The sequence below is a fragment of the Heterodontus francisci genome, chromosome 5 (genome assembly GCF_036365525.1).
Source record: "Heterodontus francisci isolate sHetFra1 chromosome 5, sHetFra1.hap1, whole genome shotgun sequence".
Taxonomy (NCBI): Eukaryota; Metazoa; Chordata; class Chondrichthyes; order Heterodontiformes; family Heterodontidae; genus Heterodontus; species Heterodontus francisci.
This window is the reverse complement of record NC_090375.1, coordinates 113,294,103-113,316,476: the sequence shown is the minus strand read 5'-3', so window position 1 is coordinate 113,316,476 and position 22,374 is coordinate 113,294,103. Positions and strand designations below refer to the sequence as shown.

General features: G+C 44.9%; 1 protein-coding gene across 2 annotated transcripts in view; it reads left to right on the top strand.

The window, feature by feature from the left end:
• The window catches only part of armc1 (armadillo repeat containing 1), a 45,701-nt gene that overhangs the window by 10,427 nt on the left and 12,900 nt on the right, over positions 1–22,374 (top strand). For both annotated transcript variants that reach the window (XM_068031911.1, XM_068031913.1), the window contains one exon: positions 15,733–15,849. In XM_068031911.1, coding sequence (XP_067888012.1) covers positions 15,733–15,849 — 117 coding nt within the window. The remainder of the gene's footprint in view (positions 1–15,732; positions 15,850–22,374) is intronic.

Sequence of the window (22,374 nt, the reverse complement as noted above, 5' to 3'; positions counted from 1 at the left end):
TCTCTTGGCCAGTCTGGACATAGCAGTGGAAGCCTTACCCATGCGCTTGTTGATTTCTGCATCGAGAGACAGGTTACTGGTTATAGTTGAGCCTAGGTAGGTGAACTCTTGAACCACTTCCAGAGCGTGGTCGCCAATATTGATGGATGGAGCATTACTGACATCCTGCCCCATGATGTTCGTTTTCTTGAGGCTGATGGTTAGGCCAAATTCATTGCAGGCAGCCGCAAACCTGACGATGAGACTCTGCAGGCACTCTTCAGTGTGAGATGTTAAAGCAGCATCGTCAGCAAAGAGGAGTTCCCTGATGAGTACTTTTCGTACTTTGGACTTCGCTCTTAGACGGGCAAGGTTGAACAACCTGCCCCCTGATCTTGTGTGGAGGAAAATTCCTTCTTCAGAGGACTTGAACGCATGTGAAAGCAGCAGGGAGAAGAAGATCCCAAATAGTTTGGGTGCGAGAACACAGCCCTGTTTCACGCCACTCAGGATAGGAAAAGGGTCTGATGAGGAGCCACCATGTTGAATTGTGCCTTTCATATTGTCATGGAATGAGGTGATGATGCAGAGTAGCTTTGGTGGGCATCCAATCTTTTCTAGTAGTCTGAAGAGACCATGTCTGCTGACGAGGTCAAAGGCTTTGGTGAGATCAATGAAAGCAATGTAGAGGGGCATCTGTTGTTCACGGCATTTCTCCTGTATCTGACGAAGGGAGAACAGCATGTCAATGGTCGATCTCTCTGCACGAAAGCCACACTGTGCCTCAGGGTAGACTCGCTCGGCCAGCTTCTGGAGCCTGTTTAGAGCGACTCGAGCAAAGACTCTCCCCACTATGCTGAGCAGGGAGATTCCACGGTAGTTGTTGCAGTCACCGCGGTCACCTTTGTTTTTGTAGAGGGTGATGATATTGGCATCGCGCATGTCCTGAGGTACTGCTCCCTCGTCCCAGCACAGGCAGAGCAGTTCATGTAGTGCTGAGAATATAGCAGGCTTGGCACTCTTGATTATTTCAGGGGTAATGCTGTCCTTCCCAGGGGCTTTTCCGCTGTCTAGAGAATCAATAGCATCACTGAGTTCCGATTTGGTTGGCTGTATGTCCAGCTCATCCATGACTGGTAGAGGCCTGGCTGCGTTGAGGGCAGTCTCAGTGACAGCATTCTCCCTGGAGTACAGTTCTAGGTAGTGCTCAACCCAGCGGTCCATTTGTTTGTGTTGGTCAGTGATTATGTCCCCGATTTAGATTTGAGAGGGGCGATCTTCTTGATGGTTGGCCCAAGAGCTCTCTTCATGCCATCATACATTCCTCTGATGTTTCCGGTGTCTGAGGCCAGCTGAATATGACTGCGTAGGTGTTGCCAGTAGTCGTTTGCGCAGCGCCTGGCTGTTCTTTGTGCAGTGCTTCTGGCTGCTTTAAGTGCTGTGGATGTTAAATCGGTGGGGGCTTTCTTGTAGTTCAACAGTACAATGCGCTTAGCGGCTATGACAGGTTCCAGCTCTTCATTATGAGATTGAAACCAGTCTGCATTTCTCTTCGCACTTTTGCCGTAGGTGGTCAAAGCTGACTCATAGATGGCGTCTCTGATGTGGGCCCACTTGGTCTCAGCATCCCCTGTGGGAGTGTTTTGAAGGGCTGTTACAAGTGAATTTAGAAATTTGTGTAACAGTTGTGGGTGAGAAATTCTGCTCGTGTTGATGCGCGGGTGGCCCTTCTGCTTGGAATGATGCAACTTCTTTGGTCTGAGTCTAACCTTGCTGCACACCAGGGAGTGGTCGGTGTCACAGTCCGCACTGTGGAAGCTGCGTGTGATTTGAACACTGTTTAAGGCGGCTCGTCTTGTGACAATGAGGTCAATGATGTATGCTAATGATAAACTGAGTCCCTAATTTTTCTAGGTAAGATTTTATGTGGTGAATTGGTTGTAGTTATCAACATTAAATAAGCAGGTTCTAGAACTGGGTGATGGTTCTATTTCTGCTCCTAAAATGAATGCAAACTAAATTATTCCCTTCTGAATCCATGTTAACTGACATTTACAAAGTTATTATCTCTAAGGTTGCTCTATTAGCTTGTCTAAGACTTCTTTCTCCTTTATCTCAGTCATTCATTATGTCTGGGTTAACTCTTTGAAGGGCATATTGCTGAAGTTTTCCCTTTTGAATACTTGGAGAAACCAGTCATTCATAACGTTTACTATCTTGTGCCTGTCCTCTCTTTCAAACCTGTTTGCATGTTTTATTCTCACCTATTCTCTTACTTTTGAAGTACTGAAGAAACTTCTGACTGGTGTATTTTGCATCTACAGTTATACTTTTCCTAGTTATCTCTTTGCCCCGATCACTCTTTTGACATAGAGCTATGTAATAATTCATTCCTGTGAACTCCATCTAGTTTTCCCTGCAGAATTTAAAGAGGTAATTTTTCCTTGTTATTTCATTTAGGGCACAACTGTTAAGTCTGAGTTTGCTGGTTTGAGGTATGTATGCTCAGCATTAGTCCATGAAAAGTTCCACTTTTTTCAAAAAGGGAGGAAGCAGGAAACAACAGGCCAGTTAGCTTAACATCTGTCTTGGGGAAGCTATTATTAAAAACATTATAGCAGGGCATTTAGAAAAATTCAAGGTAATCAGGCAGAGTCAACATGGTTATGTGAAAGGGAAATCATGTTTAACTAATTTATTGGAGTTCTTTTGAGGGAGTTGCATGTGCTGTGGATAAAGGGGATGTACTGTACTGAGATTTCCAGAAGGCATTTGATAAGGTGCCGCTTCAAATTTTATTGCAGAAAATAAAAGCTCGTGGTGTAGGGGGTAACATATTGGCATGGATAGAAGATTGGCTAGCTAACAGGAAACAGAGTAGGCATAAATGGATCATTTTCTAGTTGGCAAGATGGAATGAGCGGTGTGCCACAGGGATCTGTGCTGGGGCCTCAACTTTTTACAATTTATATAAATGACTTAGATGAAGGGACCCAAGGTATTGTTGCTAAATTTGCTGATGTCACAAATATAGGTAGGAAAGTACATAGAACATAGAACATTACAGCGCAGTACAGGCCCTTCGGCCCTCGCTGTTGCGCCGACCTGTGAAACCATCTGACCTACACTATTCCATTTTCATCCATATGTCTATCCAATGACCACTTAAATGCCCTTAAAGTTGGCGAGTCTACTACTGTTGCAGGCAGGGCGTTCCACGCCCCTACTACTCTCTGCATAAAGAAACTACCTCTGACATCTGTCCTATATCTATCACCCCTCAACTTAAAGCTATGTCCCCTCATGTTTGCCATCACCATCCGAGGAAAAAGGCTCTCACTATCCACCCTGTCCAACCCTCTGATTATCTTATATGTCTCTATTAAGTCACCTCTTCTCCTCCTTCTCTCTAACGAAAACAACCTCAAGTCCCTCAGCCTTTCCTCGTAAGACCTTCCCTCCATACCAGGCAACATCCTAGTAAATCTCCTCTGCACCCTTTCCAAAGCTTCCACATCCTTCCTATAATGCGGTGACCAGAACTGCACGCAATACTCCAGGTGCGGCCGCACCAGAGTTTTGTACAGCTGTAGCATGACCTCGTGGCTCCAAAACTCGAACCCCCTACTAATAAAAGCTAACACACCATATGCCTTCTTAACAGCCCTATTAACCTGGGTGGCAACTTTCAGGGATTTATGTACCTGAACACCAAGATCTCTCTGCTCATCTACACTGCCAAGAATCTTCCCATTAGCCCAGTACTCTGCATTCCTGTTACTCCTTCCAAAGTGAATCACCTCACACTTTTCTGCATTAAACTCCATTTGCCATCTCTCAGCCCAGCTCTGCAGCCTATCTATGTCCCTCTGTAACCTACAACATCCTTCGACACTATCCACAACTCCACCGACCTTCGTGTCATGTGTCAGTAACATGTGAAGAGGACATAAGGGGGCTACAAAGGGACATAGCTAGGTTAAGTGAGTGGGTAAAGACCTGGCAAATGGAGTATAATGTGGGAAATTGTCCACTTTGGCAGGAAGAATAAAAAAGAAGCATATTACCTAAATGGTGAGAGATTGCAGAGCTCTGAGATGCCTCAAGAAAACGAACATCATGGGACAGGACGTCAGAAATGCTCCATCTATCAATATTGGCGACCACGCTCTGGAAGTGGTTCAAGAGTTCACCTACCTAGGCTCAACTATCACCAGTAACCTGTCTCTAGATGCAGAAATCAACAAGCGCATGGGAAAGGCGTCCACTGCTATGTCCAGACTGGCCAAGAGAGTGTGGGAAAATGGCGCACTGACACGGAACACAGAAGTCCGAGTGTATCAAGCCAGTGTCCTCAGTACCTTGCTCTATGGCAGCGAGGCCTGGACAACGTATGTCAGCCAAGAGCGACGTCTCAATTCATTCCATCTTCGCTGCCTCCGGAGAATCCTTAGCATCAGGTGGCAGGACCGTATCTCCAACACACAAGTCCTCGAGGCGGCCAACACCCCCAGCTTATACACACTACTGAGTCAGCGGCGCTTGAGATGGCTCGGCCATGTGAGCCGCATGGAAGGTGGCAGGATCCCCAAAGACACATTGTACAGCGAGCTCGCCACTGGTATCAGACCCACCGGCCGTCCACGTCTCCGCTTTAAAGACGTCTGCAAATGCGACATGAAGTCCTGTGACATTGGTCACAAGTCGTGGGAGTCAGTTGCCAGCGTTCGCCAGAGCTGGCGGGCAGCCATAAAGGCAGGGCTAAAGTGTGGCGAGTCGAAGAGACTTAGCAGTTGGCAGGAAAAAAGACAGAAGCGCAAGGGGAGAGCCAACTGTGTAACAGCCCCGACAAACAAATTTCTCTGCAGCACCTGTGGAAGAGCCTGTCACTCTAGAATTGGCCTTTATAGCCACTCCAGGCGCTGCTCCACACACCACTGACCACCTCCAGGCTCTTACCCATTGTCTCTCGAGATAAGGAGGCCAAAGAAGGAGATGCAGAGGGATCTGGGTGTCCTAGTGCATGAATTCCAAAAGGTTAGTTTGCAGGTACAGCACATAATTAGGAAAGCTAATAGAATGTTATTGTTTATTGTGAGGGGAATTGAATACAAAAGTAGGGGGGTTATGCTTCAGCTATACAGGGCATTGGCGAGACCGCATCTGGAATACTGTGTACAATGCTGGTCTCCTTATTTAAGGAAGGGTGTAAATGCGTTGGAGACAGTCCAGAGAAGGTTTACTAGAATAATACCTGGAACGTGCGGGCTGCCTTACGAGGAAAGATTGGACAGGCTAGGCCTGTATCCGTTGGAATTTAGGAAAATAAGAGGCGACTTGATTGAAATATATAGGATCCTGAGGGGTCTTGATGGGGTGGATGTGGAAAGGATGTTTCCCCTTGTGGGAGAATTTCGAACTAGGGGTCACTGTTTAAAAATAAGGGGTCGCCCATTTAAGACCGATGAGGAGAAATTTTTTTCTGAGGGCAGTGAGTCTTTGGAATTCTCTTCCTCAAAAGGCGGTGGAAGCTGAGTCTTTGAATATTTTTAAGGCAGAGGTAAATAGATTAATGATGAGCAAGGGGGTGAAAGGTTATAGGGGTAGGTGGAAATGTGGAGTGATCAGTTCAGCCATGAACTTATTGAATGGCGGACCAGGCTCGAAGGGCCAAGTGGCCTACTCCTGCTCCTTGTTCCTATGTTAACCTCTACTGAATGTTGAACAACCTCCCCCAGTTAATTTACTTCAATTATCCAACCATGTATTTGAAATTAGGCCTTTTATTGTTATATAATTAGCTCTTGATTTTTACGTTATTTGCATCTTAGATCTTGTGGAACATAATTTTGCTTTAGAGTGTGTGTAGAAAAGATGCATGAGAATAGCTCCTGGGATGAGGGAGTTCAGTTACATGGATAGATCGGAGAAGCTGAGGTTGTTTTCCTTTGACAGAAGGTTGAGAAGTTTCATTGAGGTGTTCAAAATCGTGAGCATTCTGGACAGAGTAGATAGAGAGAAACTGTTCCCATTGGCAGAATGGTCGAGAACCAGAGGGCACCAATTTAAGGTGAATGGCAAAAGAAGCAACGGCGACATGAGGAAAAACTTTTTTATGCAGCGAGTGGTTAGGATCTGAAATGCAGTGCCTGACAGTGTGGTGGAGGCAAATTCAATTGTGGCTTTCAAATGGAAATTTGATTAGCAACTGAAGAGAAAAAACTTGCAGGGGAAGGGGAAAGGGCAGGGAAGTGGAACCAGCTGAGTTGTTGCAGACTGCTGACATGGACACGATGGGCTGAATGGACTCCTTCTATGCTGTAACCATTCCATGATTCTATGTGGTCACTGTGCCCTAACAGTACCATGACTTCAATCTTCTGTGTGCTGTCTGGATCATTTATGAATATCAGGTCAAGATGAGCACCACCTCTGGTGGATGGGTTAAGAAAGAATCGTGCATCTCATATATCTGGAATTCTAAAGCATTTTGGTTTTGTGCTTTGTCAGCATTTGGCTAGTTATACTTAATGCCTATCTGCTTGTCAATGTCTTGTGTATAAAACATGTCGAGAGAGCATCGCACCCCCAGAATTGTTGTTGGGGAGAAAAAAAATTCAAAACTTCAAGAAGTTCAGTCTGTTACTTTTGCAACTTTTTGGTGTACTACAGCGAGCGACATTTGTCCAAGGAAATTTGCACCTAACTGATTTGCACCAGTTTTACACCAAAAACATCAGCATGCACAAGTTTCTTCTATTGTTTATGCTGCTCTGGAATATATCTGCCGAAATCTTTTCACTACTCATTTACATAGCTCTTTCCCCTGACGAAAGATTAGCTCATGAATTTCCTACATTTAAACCAGTAATGTGCTGCTGTTGATATTAAACAGGAAAAAATGTAGGTGCAGCATAACCTGATATTAGCATAACTCAGATTTTGGGGTTTGATATTTTTCTTTCATTTAAAAAAAAAACTAATACTGGCAACTGCACTGTACTTAACCAAAGTATTATCAGTCTCAGTGCACCCAAAAAATGACCCCCCGCCCCTCTCCCCCCAAATGCATTTCTGTAAGGACTCTGCAACAACCCAATCTTTCCAAAGGGCTGGAGGAGATTAGAGTTTTGGAATGTTAAGGAGGTGAAAATGGACGGTCTTAGTGATGGCGTGAATATGAGGTTGGAAGCTCACCTCCGTCAGATATGACACCAAGGTTGTCTGGTCCAGGCTCAGACAGTTTGCAGGGTGAGTGATGTGGTTGGTTGCTACACATCAGATTTTGTAGCAAGGACGGAAGATAGCAGCTTTGATCTTCCCAATATTTAGTTTTTGGAAATTTCTGCTCATCCAGTATTGGATGTTGGACAAGCTGTCTTATTATTTAGTTACAGTGGAGGGGTTGAGAAAGGTGGTGACGTAGAGCCTGGTGTCGTGAGCGTATATAGAGTCAAAAAGTTATACAGCACAGAAACAGGCCCTTTGGCCCATCATGTCGATGCCATCAAGCACCTATCTATTCTAATCCCATTTTCTAGCCCGTAGCCTATGGCGTTTCAAGTGCTCATCTAAATAGTACTTAAATATTGTGAGGGTTCCTGCCTCTACCACCTCTTCAGGTAGTTTGTTCCAGATTCCAACCACCCTCTGGGTGAAAAAAAATTTCTTCAAATCCCCTCTAAACCTCCTGCCCTTTACCTTAAATTTATGCCCCCTGGTTATTGATCCCTCCGCTAAGGGAAAAAGTTTCTTCCTATCTATCCTATCAATGCCCTTCATAATTTTGTATACCTCAATCAGGTCCCCCCTCAGCCTTCTCTGCTCGAAGGAAAACAACCCTAGCCTATCCAGTCTCTCTTCATAGTTGAAATGCTCCAGCCCAGGCAACATTCTGGTGAATCTCCTCTGCACCCTCTCCAGTGCAATCACATCCTTCCTATAGTGCGGTAACCAGAACTGTACACAGTATTCCAGCTGTGGCCTAACTAGTGTTTTATTCAGCTCTAACATAACCTCACTGCTCTTATATTCTAAGCCTCGGCTAATAAAGGCAAGTATTCCGTATGCCTTTCTAAACCACCTTATCTACCTGTATTGCTGCCTTCAGTGATCTATGGACAAGTACACCAAGGTCCCTCTGACCCTCTGTACTTGCTCGGGTCCTACCATCCATTGTATATTCCCTTGCCTTGTTAGTCCTGCCAAAATGCATCACCTCACACTTCTCAGGATTAAATTCCATTTGCCACTGCTCCGCCCATCTTACCAGCCCATCTATATCGTCCTGTAATCCTAAGGCATTCCTCCTCACTATTTACAACACCACCAATTTTCATATCATCTGCGAACTTACTGATCATATCTCTTGTATTCATGTCTAAATCATTAATGTACACTACAAATAGCAAGGGTCCCAGCACCGATCCCTGCGGTACACCACTGGTCGCAGGCTTCCAATCGCAAAAACAACCTTGGACTATCACCCTCTGCCACCTGCCACTAAGCCAATTTTGGATCCAGTTTGCCAAATTGCCCTGGATCCCATGGGCTCTTACCTTCTTAACCAATCTCCCATGCGGGACCTTATCAAAAGCCTTACTGAAGTCCATGTAGACCACATCAACTGCTTTACCCGCATCTACACATCTAGTCACCTCCTCGAAAAATTCAATCAAATTTGTTAGACACAATCCCCTGACAAAACCATGCTGACTATCCTTGATTAATCCCTGCCTCTCCAAGTGGAGATTAATCCTGTCGCTCTGAATGTTTTCCAATAGTTTCCCTACCACTGATGTTAGACTCACTGGCCTGTAATTACCTGGTTTATCCCTGATACTCTTCTTGAATAATGGGTACCACATTTGCTGTCCTCCAGTCTTCCTGATACCTCTCCTGCGGCCAGAGAGGATTTGAAAATTTGTGTCAGAGCCCCTGTTATCTCCTCCCTTGCCTCACATAACAGCTTGGGATACATCTCATTTGGGCTTGGGGATTTATCCACTTTTAAGCCCGCTGAAACAACTAATACTTCTTTTCGTTCAATGCTAATATGTTCAAGTATATTACAATCCCCCTCCCTGATCTCTACACCTACATCGTCCTTCTCCACAGTGAACACGGTTGAAAAGTAATCACTTAAAACCTCACCTATGTCCTCCGGCTCCACACACATTGCCACTTTGGTCCCTACTCTTTCCCTGGTTATCCTCTTGCCCTTAATATACTTGTGTAATGCCTTGGGATTTTCCTTTATCTTGTCTGCCAGTGTTTTTCCTGTCCCCTCTTCGCTCTCCTAATTACTTTAAGTACCCCCCTACACTTTCTATACTCCTCTAGGGCCTCTGCTGTTTGCAGCGCTTTGAATCTGCCATTAGCCTTTTTTTTTACCTTATCCAATCCTCGATAACCCTTGATATCCAGGGTTTCCTGGACCTGTTGGTCCTACCCTTCACCTTAACAGGAGTATGTTGACCCTGAAACTATTTCCTTTTTGAATGACTCCCACTGGTCTGATGTAGACTTTCCTACAAATAGCTGCTCCCAGTCCAGTTTGGCCCGATCCTGTTTTATCATGTTGAAATAGTCCTTCCTCCAATTCTGTTCTCCTGTATGCATTTTAAGAATTCCACCCACTTTAAGCCTTTTGCACTAAGACTATCCCAGTTGATATTGGGGAAGTTGAAATCCCCTGCTATTATTACCCTATTATTTTTACATCTCTGAGATTTGACTCCATATCTGTTCCTCTATCTCTTCCTGACTGTTTGGAGGCCTGTAGTACACTCCCAGCCAAGTGATTGCCCCCTTTTCATTTTTAAGTTCTACCCATATGGCCTCATTTGAGGAACCTTCTAAGATATCATTCTTCCTTACTGCATTAGTTGACACCTTGATCAACCATGCAATGCCACCTCCTCTTTTAAACCCTCCCCTGTCACGCCTGAAGATTCTATACCCTGGAATATTGAGCTGCCAGTCCTGCCCTTCCCTCAACCATGTCTCAGTGATAGCAATATCATATTCCCATGTGTTAATCAATGCCTTCAATTCATCTGCCTTACTAGTAAGACCCCTTGTGTTAAAATAGATGCAGTCCAGCCTTTCATTATTCACTTGTGCCTTAACAGGTCTATATTTGCTCTGCCTTCCAGACTGACTCTATTTCTCTTCCATATTTGACTGTGCATCACCCCTTACTGTACCTCCACTCTGTATCCCATCCCCCTGCCAAATTAGTTTAAACTGCCCCCCCAACAGTACTAGTAAACCTCCCAGCAAGGATATTGCTCCCGTTCCGGTTCAGGTGCAACCTGTCCAACTTGTACAGGTCCCACCTTTGCCAGAAACAGACCCAGTGATCCAGGAAACTAAAGCCCCTCATTCGCCATCTCTTCAGCCACTCATTCATTTGCTGTATCCTCCTATTCCTATACTTACTAGCATGTGGTACCGGGAGTAATCCAGAGATTACAACCTTTGAGGTCCTGCTTTTTAATCTGCTACCTAGCTCCCTAAATTCTTGTTTCAGGACCTCATCCCTCTTTCTACCTATGTTGTTGGTACCAATGTGTACCATAACCTCTGACTGTTCACCCTCCCCCTTCAGAATGTCCTGCAGCTGCTCTGTGGCATCCTTGACCCTAGCACCAGGGAGGCAACATACCATCCTGGAGTCACGTTTGCGGCCACAGAAAGGCCTCTCTGTACCCCTTATGATAGAATCCCCTATCACTATAGCCCTGCCACTTTTTCCTGCCCTCCTGTGTAGCTGAACCACGCATGGTGCCATGAACGTGGCTCTTGCTGTTTTCCCCTGAGCCATCGCCCCCAACAATATCCAAAGCAGTACATCTGTTAGAGAGGGGGATGGCCACAGGGAACTCCTGCACTACCTGCCTTCCACTACTCTGCCTGGTGGTCACCCATTCCTTTCCTGCCTTTGCAGCATTTGCCTGCAGTGTGACTACCTCGCTAAACATGCTATCCACGACAATCTCAGCATCGCAGATGCTCCACAGTGAATCCACCCGCAGCTCCAGCTCTGTAATGCGGGTAGCCAGTAGCTGCATGCATGGTCATCGGGGACACTGGAAGCGTCCCTGATTTCCCGCATAGCGCAGGAGGGGCATATCACGGGTGCGAGCTCTCCTGCCATGACTTGGCTTTAGATTACTTAGTTACTCCCTTTAATTAAAAAATACTAATTACGCCAGGGGCCTTGTTCTACTTCAAACACTACCCACTACAATCTAAAGTCCTTAATAAATTACACTAATTTAAAAGAAACCCACTTTAGTGGTACTAACCTTATCACTTATACAGTAGGCTTTGAGGTTTTTAAAAAAAAACTTTCCCCTTTTTTAAGCTATTCATAGGCATAGGTGAAAACTAAAGCTGTGTTTTTGGGTGATGTTGCCAAGGGGCAGCATATAGGTGAGAAATAGGAGGGGGGGGGGGGTGCTGATAGATTCTGGGGGACACCAGAGGTAATGATGCAGGAGTGGGAAGAATCATAAAATGGTCATAGCACAGAGAAGGCCCTTGCAGGTGATTCCCTGGTTACGATTGGCTAGATAAGAATGAAACCAGGCAAGGACAGTTCCATCCAGCTGGATGATGATGAAGAGATGTTGGAGGATGATGCTGTGATCAGTAATGTCAAAGGCTGCAAACAGATCGAGAAGGACTAGGAGGGATAGCTTACTTTCTTCAGTTTGTGACTTTGCTAAGAGCTGTTTTGGTACTATGGCAGGGGCGGAAACCTGGTTGGAGGGATTCAAACATGGAGTTCTGGGGTAGGCAGGCATGGATTTGGGAGAAGTCGACACATTCAAGGACATTGGAAAATAAAGGGAGGTTGAAGGTAGGGCGGTAGTTTGCAAGGATGCTGAAGTCGAGGCTTGGTTTTCGAAGAGGGTGGTGATTTGAAGGAAGGGGGACAGTACCTGAGTGTAGAGAAAGCTGTTAACAATGTCACTAAACATGAAAGCCAGGAAGGGAAGTTGGATGGTTAGCAGTTTGGTGGGGGTAGCATCAAGGGCGCAGGAGGTGGATCTCATGGACAAGATGAGCACAGAGAGGGGAGGTAGAGAGATTAGATGAAGATGATAGAGAGCAGTTATAGGGAAGTAGTGACACCTAAGTTACAGGATAAAGGTAGCTGGGTGACCGTCAGGGGAGGGAAAGGGAATAGGCGCACAGTGCAGGGATCCCCTGTGGCCGTCCCCCTCAATAATAAGTATACCGTTTTGGATGCGGTTGAGGGGGACGACCTACCAGGGGAAAGCCACATTGGCCAGGTCTCTGGCACTGAGCCTGGCCCAGTGGCTCAGAAGGGAAGGGGGGAGAATAGGAGAGCGATAGTGATAGGAGATTCAGTGGTTAGAGGAACGGACAGGAGATTCTGTGGTCGCGAACGAGACTCCCAGATGGTATGTTGTCTCCCGGGTGCCAGGGTCAGGGATGTCTCGGATCGAGTCTACAGGATTCTTAAGGGGGAGGGGGAGCAGCCAGAGGTCGTGGTACATATCGGTACCAATGACATAGCTAGGAAAAGGGATGAGGACCTGAAAAGCGAATATAGGGAGTTAGGTTGGAAGCTGAAAGGCAGGATGAGCAGAGTAGTATTCTCAGGATTGTTACCGGTGCCACGTGCTAGTGAGGCTAGAAACAGGGAGCGAGTGCAGCTGAACACGTGGCTACAGAACTGGTGCAGGAGGGAGGGATTCAGATATGTAGATCATTGGGATATCTTATGGGGAAGGTGGGACCTGTACAAGAAGGACGGGTTGCATCTGAACTGGAGGGGCACCAATACCCTGGGCGGGAGGTTTGCTAGAGCTCTTCGGGAGGGTTTAAACTAGTTTGGCAGGGGGATGGGAACCGGAGCTATGGAACCGGAACTGCAGTTCCGAAGAAGGGTCACTGACCCGAAACGTTAACTCTGCTTCTCTTTCCACAGATGCTGCCAGACCTGCTGAGTGAATCCAGCATTTCTTGTTTTTGTTTCAGATTTCCAGCATCCGCAGTATTTTGCTTTTATTTTAGTGTTCCACAAGGATCTGTTCTGGGACCTCTGCTCTTTGTGATTTTATAAATGACTTGGATGAGGGAGTGGAAGGCTGGATTAGCAAGTTTGCCGATGACACGAAGCTAGCTGGAGTTGTGGATAGTGTGGAAGGCTGTTGTAGGTTGCAACGGGACATTGACAGGATGCAGAGCTGGGCTGAGAAGTGGCAGATGGAGTTCAACCTGGAAAAGTGTGAAGTGATTCATTTTGGAAGGTCGAATTTGAATGCGGAATACAGGCTTAAAGACAGGATTCTTGGTAGTGTGGAGGAACAGAGGGATCTTGGGGTCCATGTCCATAGATCGCTCAAAGTTGCCACCCAAGTTGATAGGGTTGTTAAGAAGGTGTATGGTGTGTTGGCTTTCATTAACAGGGGGATTGAGTTTAAGAGCCGCGAGGTTATGCTGCAGCTCTATAAGGCCCTGGTTCGACCACACTTGAAATATTGTGTTCAGTTCTGGTCGCCTCATTATCGGAAGGATGTGGAAGCTTTAGAGAGGGTGCAGAGGAGATTTACCAGGAGGCTGCCTGGACTGGAGGGCATGTCCTACGAAGAAAGATTGAGGGAGCTAGGGCTTTTCTCATTGGAGCGAAGAAGGATGAGAGGTGACTTGATAGAGGGGCACAAGATGATAAGAGGCATAGATAGAGTGGATAGCCAGAGACTTTTTCCCAGGGTAGAAAGGGCTATCACCAGGGGCTTAATTTTAAGGTGATTGGAGGAAGGTTTCGGGGAGATGTCAGAGGTAGGTTCTTTACGCAGAGAGTGGCGAGTGCATGGAATGCACTGCCAGCAGTGGTAGTAGAAGCAGATACATTAGGGACATTTAAGCGACTCTTGGATAGGTACATGGATGATAGTAGAATGAATGGTAGGTAGTTAGTTTGATCTTCGAGTAGGTTAAAGGTTCGGCACAACATCGTGGGCCGAAGGGCCTGTACTGTGCTGTACTGTTCTATGTTCTATGTGAGGGCAGGGTGTTGCATTAAAGTATGTTTGGCTCGATGGGCTAGGAAAAGGGAGGGAAGTGGCAGAGACAGCTGATTGGATGGTCTCAATCTTAGTGACCAGGATGTCCATGATGATCTTGCATTTGTTGAAGGTGAGGGTGAAGGAGACACGAGAGGGTGTTAAGATAGTAAGCAGTAGAGAAAAGTAGGTGATCTTTGCATTCCTGGAATAGTGAGCAATTTTGATAGACGAGATCTTCAGGACCTGATGCTTAATGTGGCCCAGCCAGATCTCGCGTCGAATGGCTAAACTTCTTGTCTGCCATAGCCATTCAAGTCTGCGTCCCTCGCACTTGAGAGCGGAGATGTGGGCCATACAAGTGGGAGCGGCCAGCTGAAGAGAGAGTAGTGGTTTTATTGAGGCATAGGGCATCAAAAGCGGAGGTAAGGATGTGGTTGAGCAGATGGGTAGCTGCAGAAATGTCGTGGTGAATGGAGGGCTAAAAGCTGGACAGTTGAAATTTTGAAAGTGCAGTTGTAAATGAATTGGGAGAATTTTTTTTCCAGGGACTGACACAGAAGTAAGTGGGTTTGGGATGTGGGTGCAGAGCAATATAAGGAAGAAAATTCTTTTTCTAACTCTTCAAGTACTTTCAGTAGCCAATTGTTTCCTTGGCCCGTATCCAATATATTCATTCAAATTCTATTCATATTTCCCAAAAAAATCTTGTTCACTCTCTTTTCTCATTTCATTTTCTTTCAACTATTTTCTCTTTTTTTCTCTTTCCTACTTTTTACTTCTCCGGTTCTCTGTTTCTCTGGTTTATTTTTTTTCTTTTCTCTTTCTATGTAGAAAGGGCAGAAAAGAGTCATTATAATGATACCAGGTATAGGGATACAGTAGAAGAATTGGGCTGTTTACATCAGAACACAACGATTGAGAAAATTTGATAGAGATGGTCAAAATTATGAGGGGTTTTGATGAGATAATTTGAGCAACATTATTTCCATTGCTTGGTGGGTTGTTAACCCGAATAACATCACTCAAAAATGAAGCAAGCAGTGAGGAATTTCTTTTACATTTGAGTTGTTCGGACATGGAAAAAGCGACGGAAGCAGATTCCATAAATAGCTGTTGAAAGAGAAGTGGATGAAATTTTTGAAAAAAAATTATAAAAGGCGGAAGCCATGGAATGGAACAAAGATACACGCTGTTTTGAATTGGTGCAGTCACAAATGTTCTTCGATGCTATAACATTTTTTGATTTTATATTCATAAAACAGCAAAAAATAACCACTGAACGTACAGGGAGCTTACTAACAGACTAGCAACTTTTATATAAAAAAAGAGCTAGTAATTTTCTGCTGGCTGCTTCTGCTTTTTTGCTGCCTCCACAAAAGGAAGAGCTAGGGATTTACAGGCAGCTGCCAGTCTCCAGACATTTCCTCAGCACCACCAATGAGTCCATAATTAACCTCAATCTGTGAGCATTTACAGAAATTACACGTTGCCCTATTAAAAGGATAGGTCAGGTTAAACACAGCTCCATTTTAGCAGCAGTTCGTGAAACAATACATCTTCAAGATCCTTCATGGTGTTGCTCACAGTTGCTAATGCAGATAAATCTTTAGTTTCACTTTGACAGCTTTATAATGAATTTTACTACATGATGAAATGTCTCAAATTAATTGTTCTTTTGATTTAAATTATTTTGTTTTTCTTTTAGTCACGTAGAAATATGTGCGAAGAAGCATTGTTGAAAATTAAAGGTGTCATCAGTTTTACTTTCCAGATGACTGTAAAAAGATGTATTGTGCGGATCCGATCTGATCTAAAAGCAGAGGTAGGTCAGTTTTTAAAAACCTGTTATTTTGGAAGGATTATTGTGTGATAATACACCAGGTAAGTTTGGTGTCCTAATTTTTAAGGAAATTAGGTGACAAGTTACAGCCTGAGGTTAAGAAGAATGAAAAGCAATTTGAAATGAGTCAAGAATTAGGGAAGACTGAGGAAAAGTAAGAATATTTGAATTCCTGAGCAAGAGTAAAAGGCAGAAAAATTAAAACTTCCCCAATTAACTCCTTGCAGTCTGAATTTAGATACTTTAATACAGGCTGTTCTCTAGTTGTTTATTGCAACCTAGGCCATATTTTTTTGGTGGTGGGGGACGTTCGAGTTGTGCCCCCAAAATGTTTGTATTGATCGGATCTTCTGCTTCACAAGAGATATGTCCGTATTATTGACTTAATGTTGCTATCTACAGGAAGCCACTCCATGTATCTATATATAAAATTCTTGAATTAGTAACATTGCAACAGCCCCCAGTCCACTGAATCAATGGCAACACCCATTACTTCCATGAGCATCATGCACCCTGTTAGTACTTGTTCAAGAGTTAGTGCTAGAACCTCTCCCAGGTCGTTGCAACAAACATTGCTAAAAGGCATGTCTTTTCCTTCATCTAACCATGCTCAAGGCTATGGGCAATATATTTGTGTACATGTATTTGCTTTGCACTCAAGTCACACCCCTTTGTCACATTCAGTATACAAAATTTGAGTCACATTTGTACTTGATTGGTTCATATTATTTATATAAAACTGAAACAAAATATAACTGAGCAGATAGGTAACTTGCCAATCAAAAGCATTTAAATTGGATACATAAACCTCCAATCAACAATGAGTGGATAGGTTACCTGATCTGTATGGCTTACATCCCAGGTTGCTAAAAGAAGTGGGAGAGAAGATAGCATAAGGGCTTGCCATAATCTTCTAATGCTCCCTAGATATGGGGAGGTGCCAGAGGATTGGAGATCGGCAAATGTGACACCCTTATTGAAGAAAGGATGGAAGGACATTCGTAGCAACTACAGACTGGTCAGTTTAGCATTAGTGGTGGGTAAGGTTTTAGAAACAGTAATGAAAAATCAACAAGTATTTGGAGAGGTTTGAGTTGATTAGGGAGAGCCAGCATGGATCTGTAAAAGGCAGATACTGCTTGAATATAATTTTTTTTTGATGAAGTAACGGAGAATGCTGATGAAGAGAAAGCAATGAATGTTGTCCTTATGGATTTTAGGAAAGCCTTTGACAAAGTACCACATAAAAGGCTGGTTACCAAAATTGATCATGGAATAGGAGGGTCACTGTCAGCTTGGATAAAAAAAATTGGCTTGAGGATAGAAAATGGCAAGTCATGGTAAATGGTTATTTTTCATACTGGAGGATGGTAGATTGCAATGTTCCCCAAGGCTCAGTTTTAGAACCACTGCTTTTTGTGATATATGTGGATATTGGATATGATTTGGTGTCACGAAAATGTGCTATGTCGAATGATGATTTTTAATCCATCACCTGGAAACCTGAATTGAATTTTAAAAAAGTGACTCGATGCTGACAACTAATGATGGCCACCCCAATTTGCATAATTGTACTTCCACATTCCAATGCATTGAGATGAAAATGGCATGTCTGCACGGACCCATCAAGGATAATGATCTGAGGAATCTGAGTGAACCACATATCCTGTTCCCATTAGCAAGGCGTCAAGGCCATTCCGTGAATACTGAACTGACCCCAGCCGTGAGAAGGTAATTCCTAGATACGGACTGACAAGTTGCAAGAGGGAATACACACTAGTAACCACCATGCTTGAATCACTGGGAGACGGTCAAGTGGCAGGCCCCCCTCCGTGTGCTTTAGCTGGTGTTTTCTCTGCAGCAGAGAGTGTGTGTGTGTAAGTTGGAGTGTGTTTTATTATTTTACTTAGATCAGTTTAAGTACAGTATAGCTAACTCTCTGTTAAACTCAAGAAAACTTGTCCGATTGGTTCTCTTTATGATCCGGCGCATAAACAGTTAAATACTTACTGAATTGGCAAGTATATCCACTTGAGCGTGGAATCTCCCTGCTCAGCATAGTGGGAAAAGTCTTTGCTCGAGTCGCTCTGAACAGGCTCCAGAAGCTGGCCGAGCGCGTCTACCCTGAGGCACAGTGTGGCTTTCGTGCAGAGAGATCGACCATTGACATGCTGTTCTCCCTTCGTCAGATACAGGAGAAATGCCGTGAACAACAGATGCCCCTCTACATTGCTTTCATTGATCTCACCAAAGCCTTTGACCTCGTCAGCAGACGTGGTCTCTTCAGACTACTAGAAAAGATTGGATGTCCACCAAAGCTACTAAGTATCATCACCTCATTCCATGACAATATGAAAGGCACAATTCAACATGGTGGCTCCTCATCAGAGCCCTTTCCTATCCTGAGTGGTGTGAAACGGCTGTGTTCTCGCACCCACACTTTTTGGGATTTTCTTCTCCCTGCTGCTTTCACATGCGTTCAAATCCTCTGAAGAAGGAATTTTCCTCCACACAAGATCAGGGGGCAGGTTGTTCAACCTTGCCCGTCTAAGAGCAAAGTCCAAAGTACGGAAAGTCCTCATCAGAGAACTCCTCTTTGCTGACGATGCTGCTTTAACATCTCACACTAAAGAGTGCCTGCAGAGTCTCATCGACCGGTTTGCGGCTGCCTGCAATGAATTTGGCCTAACCATCAGCCTCAAGAAAACGAACATCATGGGGCAGGACGTCAGAAATGCTCCATCCATCAATATTGGCGACCACGCTCTGGAAGTGGTTCAAGAGTTCACCTACCTAGGCTCAACTATCACCAGTAACCTGTCTCTAGATGCAGAAATCAACAAGCGCATGGGTAAGGCTTCCACTGCTATGTCCAGACTGGCCAAGAGAGTGTGGGAAAATGGCGCACTGACACGGAACACAAAAGTCCGAGTGTATCAGGCCTGTGTCCTCAGTACCTTGCTCTATGGCAGCGAGGCCTGGACAACGTATGCCAGTCAAGAGCAACGTCTCAATTCATTCCATCTTCGCTGCCTCCGGAGAATACATGGCATCAGGTGGCAGGACCATATCTCCAACACAGAAGTCCTTGAAGCGGCTAACATCCCCAGCTTGTACACACTACTGAGTCAGCGGCGCTTGAGATGGCTTGGCCATGTGAGCCGCATGGAAGATGGCAGGATCCCCAAAGATACATTGTACAGCGAGCTCGCCGCTGGTATCAGACCCACCGGCCGTCCATGTCTCCGCTATAAAGACGTCTGCAAACGCGACATGAAATAGTGTGACATTGATCACAAGTCGTGGGAGTCAGTTGCCAGCATTCGCCAGAGCTGGCGGGCAGCCATAAAGACGGGGCTGAAGTGTGGCGAGTCGAAGAGACTTAGTAGTTGGCAGGAAAAAAGACAGAGGCGCAAGGGGAGAGCCAACTGTGCAACAGCCCCGACAAACAAATTTCTCTGCAGCACCTGTGGAAGAGCCTGTCACTCCAGAATTGGCCTTTATAGCCACTCCAGGCGCTGCTTCACAAACCACTGACCACCTCCAGGCACGTATCCATTGTCTCTCGAGATAAGGAGGCCCAAAAGAAAGATCCACTTTAGAAATAAACCTGATGTGGTCAAACAAGGAGAGGGAAAAGAGGGGAGCCCATCGACCCCTCCTCACCTGATCGTAACACTTGGATCTTGGAATACAGAGTAAAATTTCAAAATTTGCCAATGATACTAAACTTGGATATGTGGAAGACGGTGAGGATGATACCAATCAACTGCAACAGGACATAAGATAGGCTAGCAGACAAGTGGCAGATGGAATTTAGTAGAGAGAAGTGTGAGGTGATGGCATTTTGGCAAAAGGGATAGGGAGAGGCAATATATACTAAATGGTACTGTTACGACCAGGTGAGAAGGTCTAGGGTAAATTTAAAAGCAAAATATTGCAGATGCTGGAAATCTGAAATAAAAACAAGAAATTCTGGAAATACTCAGCAGGTCTGGCAGCATCTATGGAGAGAGAAGCAGAGTTAATGTTTCAGGTCAGTGACCCTTCATGAGAAGGTCTAGGGGTTCCCTCTCAGCCTTTGCCTGGTTTAACCATAACCGGGTTTAATTTTAGGAACACCATGTTTTCAGCTCCCCCTCAGTGAATCCTTGTTCACTGCTCCAATTGCAAGGCAAAGAAATTACAGGCTTCCTTAAACAAGATAGGTTAAAGTTTATTAATGTTAAATTCTAATCTGGGTAACGACTACAAATATGCAACGCGACCAGGCCAGCATGCGTACGCGATAAACACATCCGCAGGTAGAGACAGAAAAGGTAGAAGGAATAAAGGGCAAAGTTTGAGGCAATATCTGGTAGTTACAGTCCTTTAAGTTCAACGTGGAGTCTTTTGTTGCCGGTCAGTCCTGCTGCTCGTTGGGACCCAGTTCACAGTTCAACTTGTTTCGATGTCGGAGTGTTTTCTCTCGAGGGTTACGTGTCTTCCGTGGGCACGGTGGCTTGGTGGGGGGAGAGAGAGAGAGATGCTTCCTTGTTCCAGCTTCAGTTGCACACCGCCTTCTACTCCTTTCTTTGTGGCACAATGAAACAAAACAGGTTGCCCAGCAGGTTAGTCATGTGACAAGCTCCTTATTTGGGAACAGTCTCTGTTGCGATGTTTGTGGATTTCGAAGCTCTTGGTTGGGGAGGGGTGTGGTGCTGTCTCTTACAAGATGTGGAGCCGTTGTCAGACCAATCTCTGTTAATTGAATCAGTGAGCAATCCCTTTGTCTCTCCAAGCACTGTCTCTGAGTATGCAAAAGTTCTTCCAGCCAAGTGCCTGTGATCTTCAAACCATTCATTTCTTCACTCCAGCAACAGTTTAAAAACAATGTTCTGAAGAAGGGTCAGCCTGAAGCATTAACTCTGCTTCTCTCTCCACAGATGCTGCCAGACCTGCTGAGTATTTCCAGCATTTCTTGTTTTTGTTTCAGATTTCCAGTATCTACAGTATTTTGCTTTTATAAAAGCAAAATACGTGACAAAATCAGTTTGCCTCATTCTTGACAGGTGAGGGTCTGCATGACAGTACATTTCTGAAGAGTGGACAGGGACAGAGGGACCTGGGGGAGGTTCATGTGCTTAGATCTTTCAAGGTAGCAAGACATATTGAAAGAATAGTTCGCAAAGCATATGGGATCTTGGGCTTCATAAATCGAAGTATTGAGTACAGAAGCAGGTGGTTGTACTGAATTGTGATAAAGCTCTGTTCAGCCACAGCTAGAGTATTGCGTCCATTCTGGTTACCATACTTCAGGAAGGACGTGTGGGTCCTTGAGAAGATGCGGACAAGATTTACCAGCATGGTCCCATGGATGAGGAATTTTAAGTTAGGTTGTAAAAGCTGAGATTGTCCTCCTTGCAGCAAAGGAGATCGAGGGAGTTTTGCTAGAGGTGTACAAGATTCTGACAGGTTTGAATAGGGTAGATAAAGAAAAGCTATTCCCATTGGATGATGGTGCAAGGACTAGGGGACACAGATTCAAGGTTTTGGGCAAGAGATGCATAGGGGATCTGAGGAAGAAGATTTTTATGCAGTGAATGGTAATGACCTTGGAATCGCTGTCTACAAGGGTGGTGGAAGCAGTAAATGATTTCAAAAGGAAATTAGATGGGCATTTATTTATTTATTTATTTATTTATTTAGAGATACAGCACTGAAACAAGCCCTTCGGCCCACCAAGTCTGTGCCGACCATCAATCACCCATTTATACTAATCCTACACTAATCCCATATTCCTACCACATCCCCACCTGTCCCTATATTTCCCTACCACCTACCTATACTAGGGGCAATTTATAATGGCCAATTTACCTACCAACCTGCAAATCTTTGGCTGTGGGAGGAAACCGGAGCACCCAGCGAAAACCCACGCAGACACAGGGAGAACTTGCAAACTCCACACAGGCAGTACCCAGAATTGAACCTGGGTTGCTGGAGCTGTGAGGGAAATAAACTTGCAGGGCTACGGGGGGGTAGAGCTGGGGAATGGGACTGATTGGGTTACTCTGCAGAGAGCCGGCATGGACTTGATGGGCTGAATGGCTGTTAGCGGGAATGAATCTAGAACAATCACTCGACACTCCGGTCTGCTCCAATGTCAAACAGTTTATTTAGTTATGCCAGCGGGTAGCAGGTCACTGGGCTGTCCAGATGCCTCTCCACTGAACAAAGGAAAATCATCCATACTTATACATTTTCAAACAGTTACTCAGCCCATCCCGGCCGGACATGGTCCAATCACAACGATTATCGATTATATACATTGATTAATATTAGAGCCAATAGAAGCGGTTACTCGGCATAGAGGGGCTGCATGACCGGCCCATACACAGATAGGGGACTACACATGATGTTTTCCATACCATCTTATCTTCACCTCGTTACCGGCCCATACACAGATAGGGAACTACTCATGATGTTTTCCATACCATCTTATTTTCACCTCGTTACTGGCCCATACAC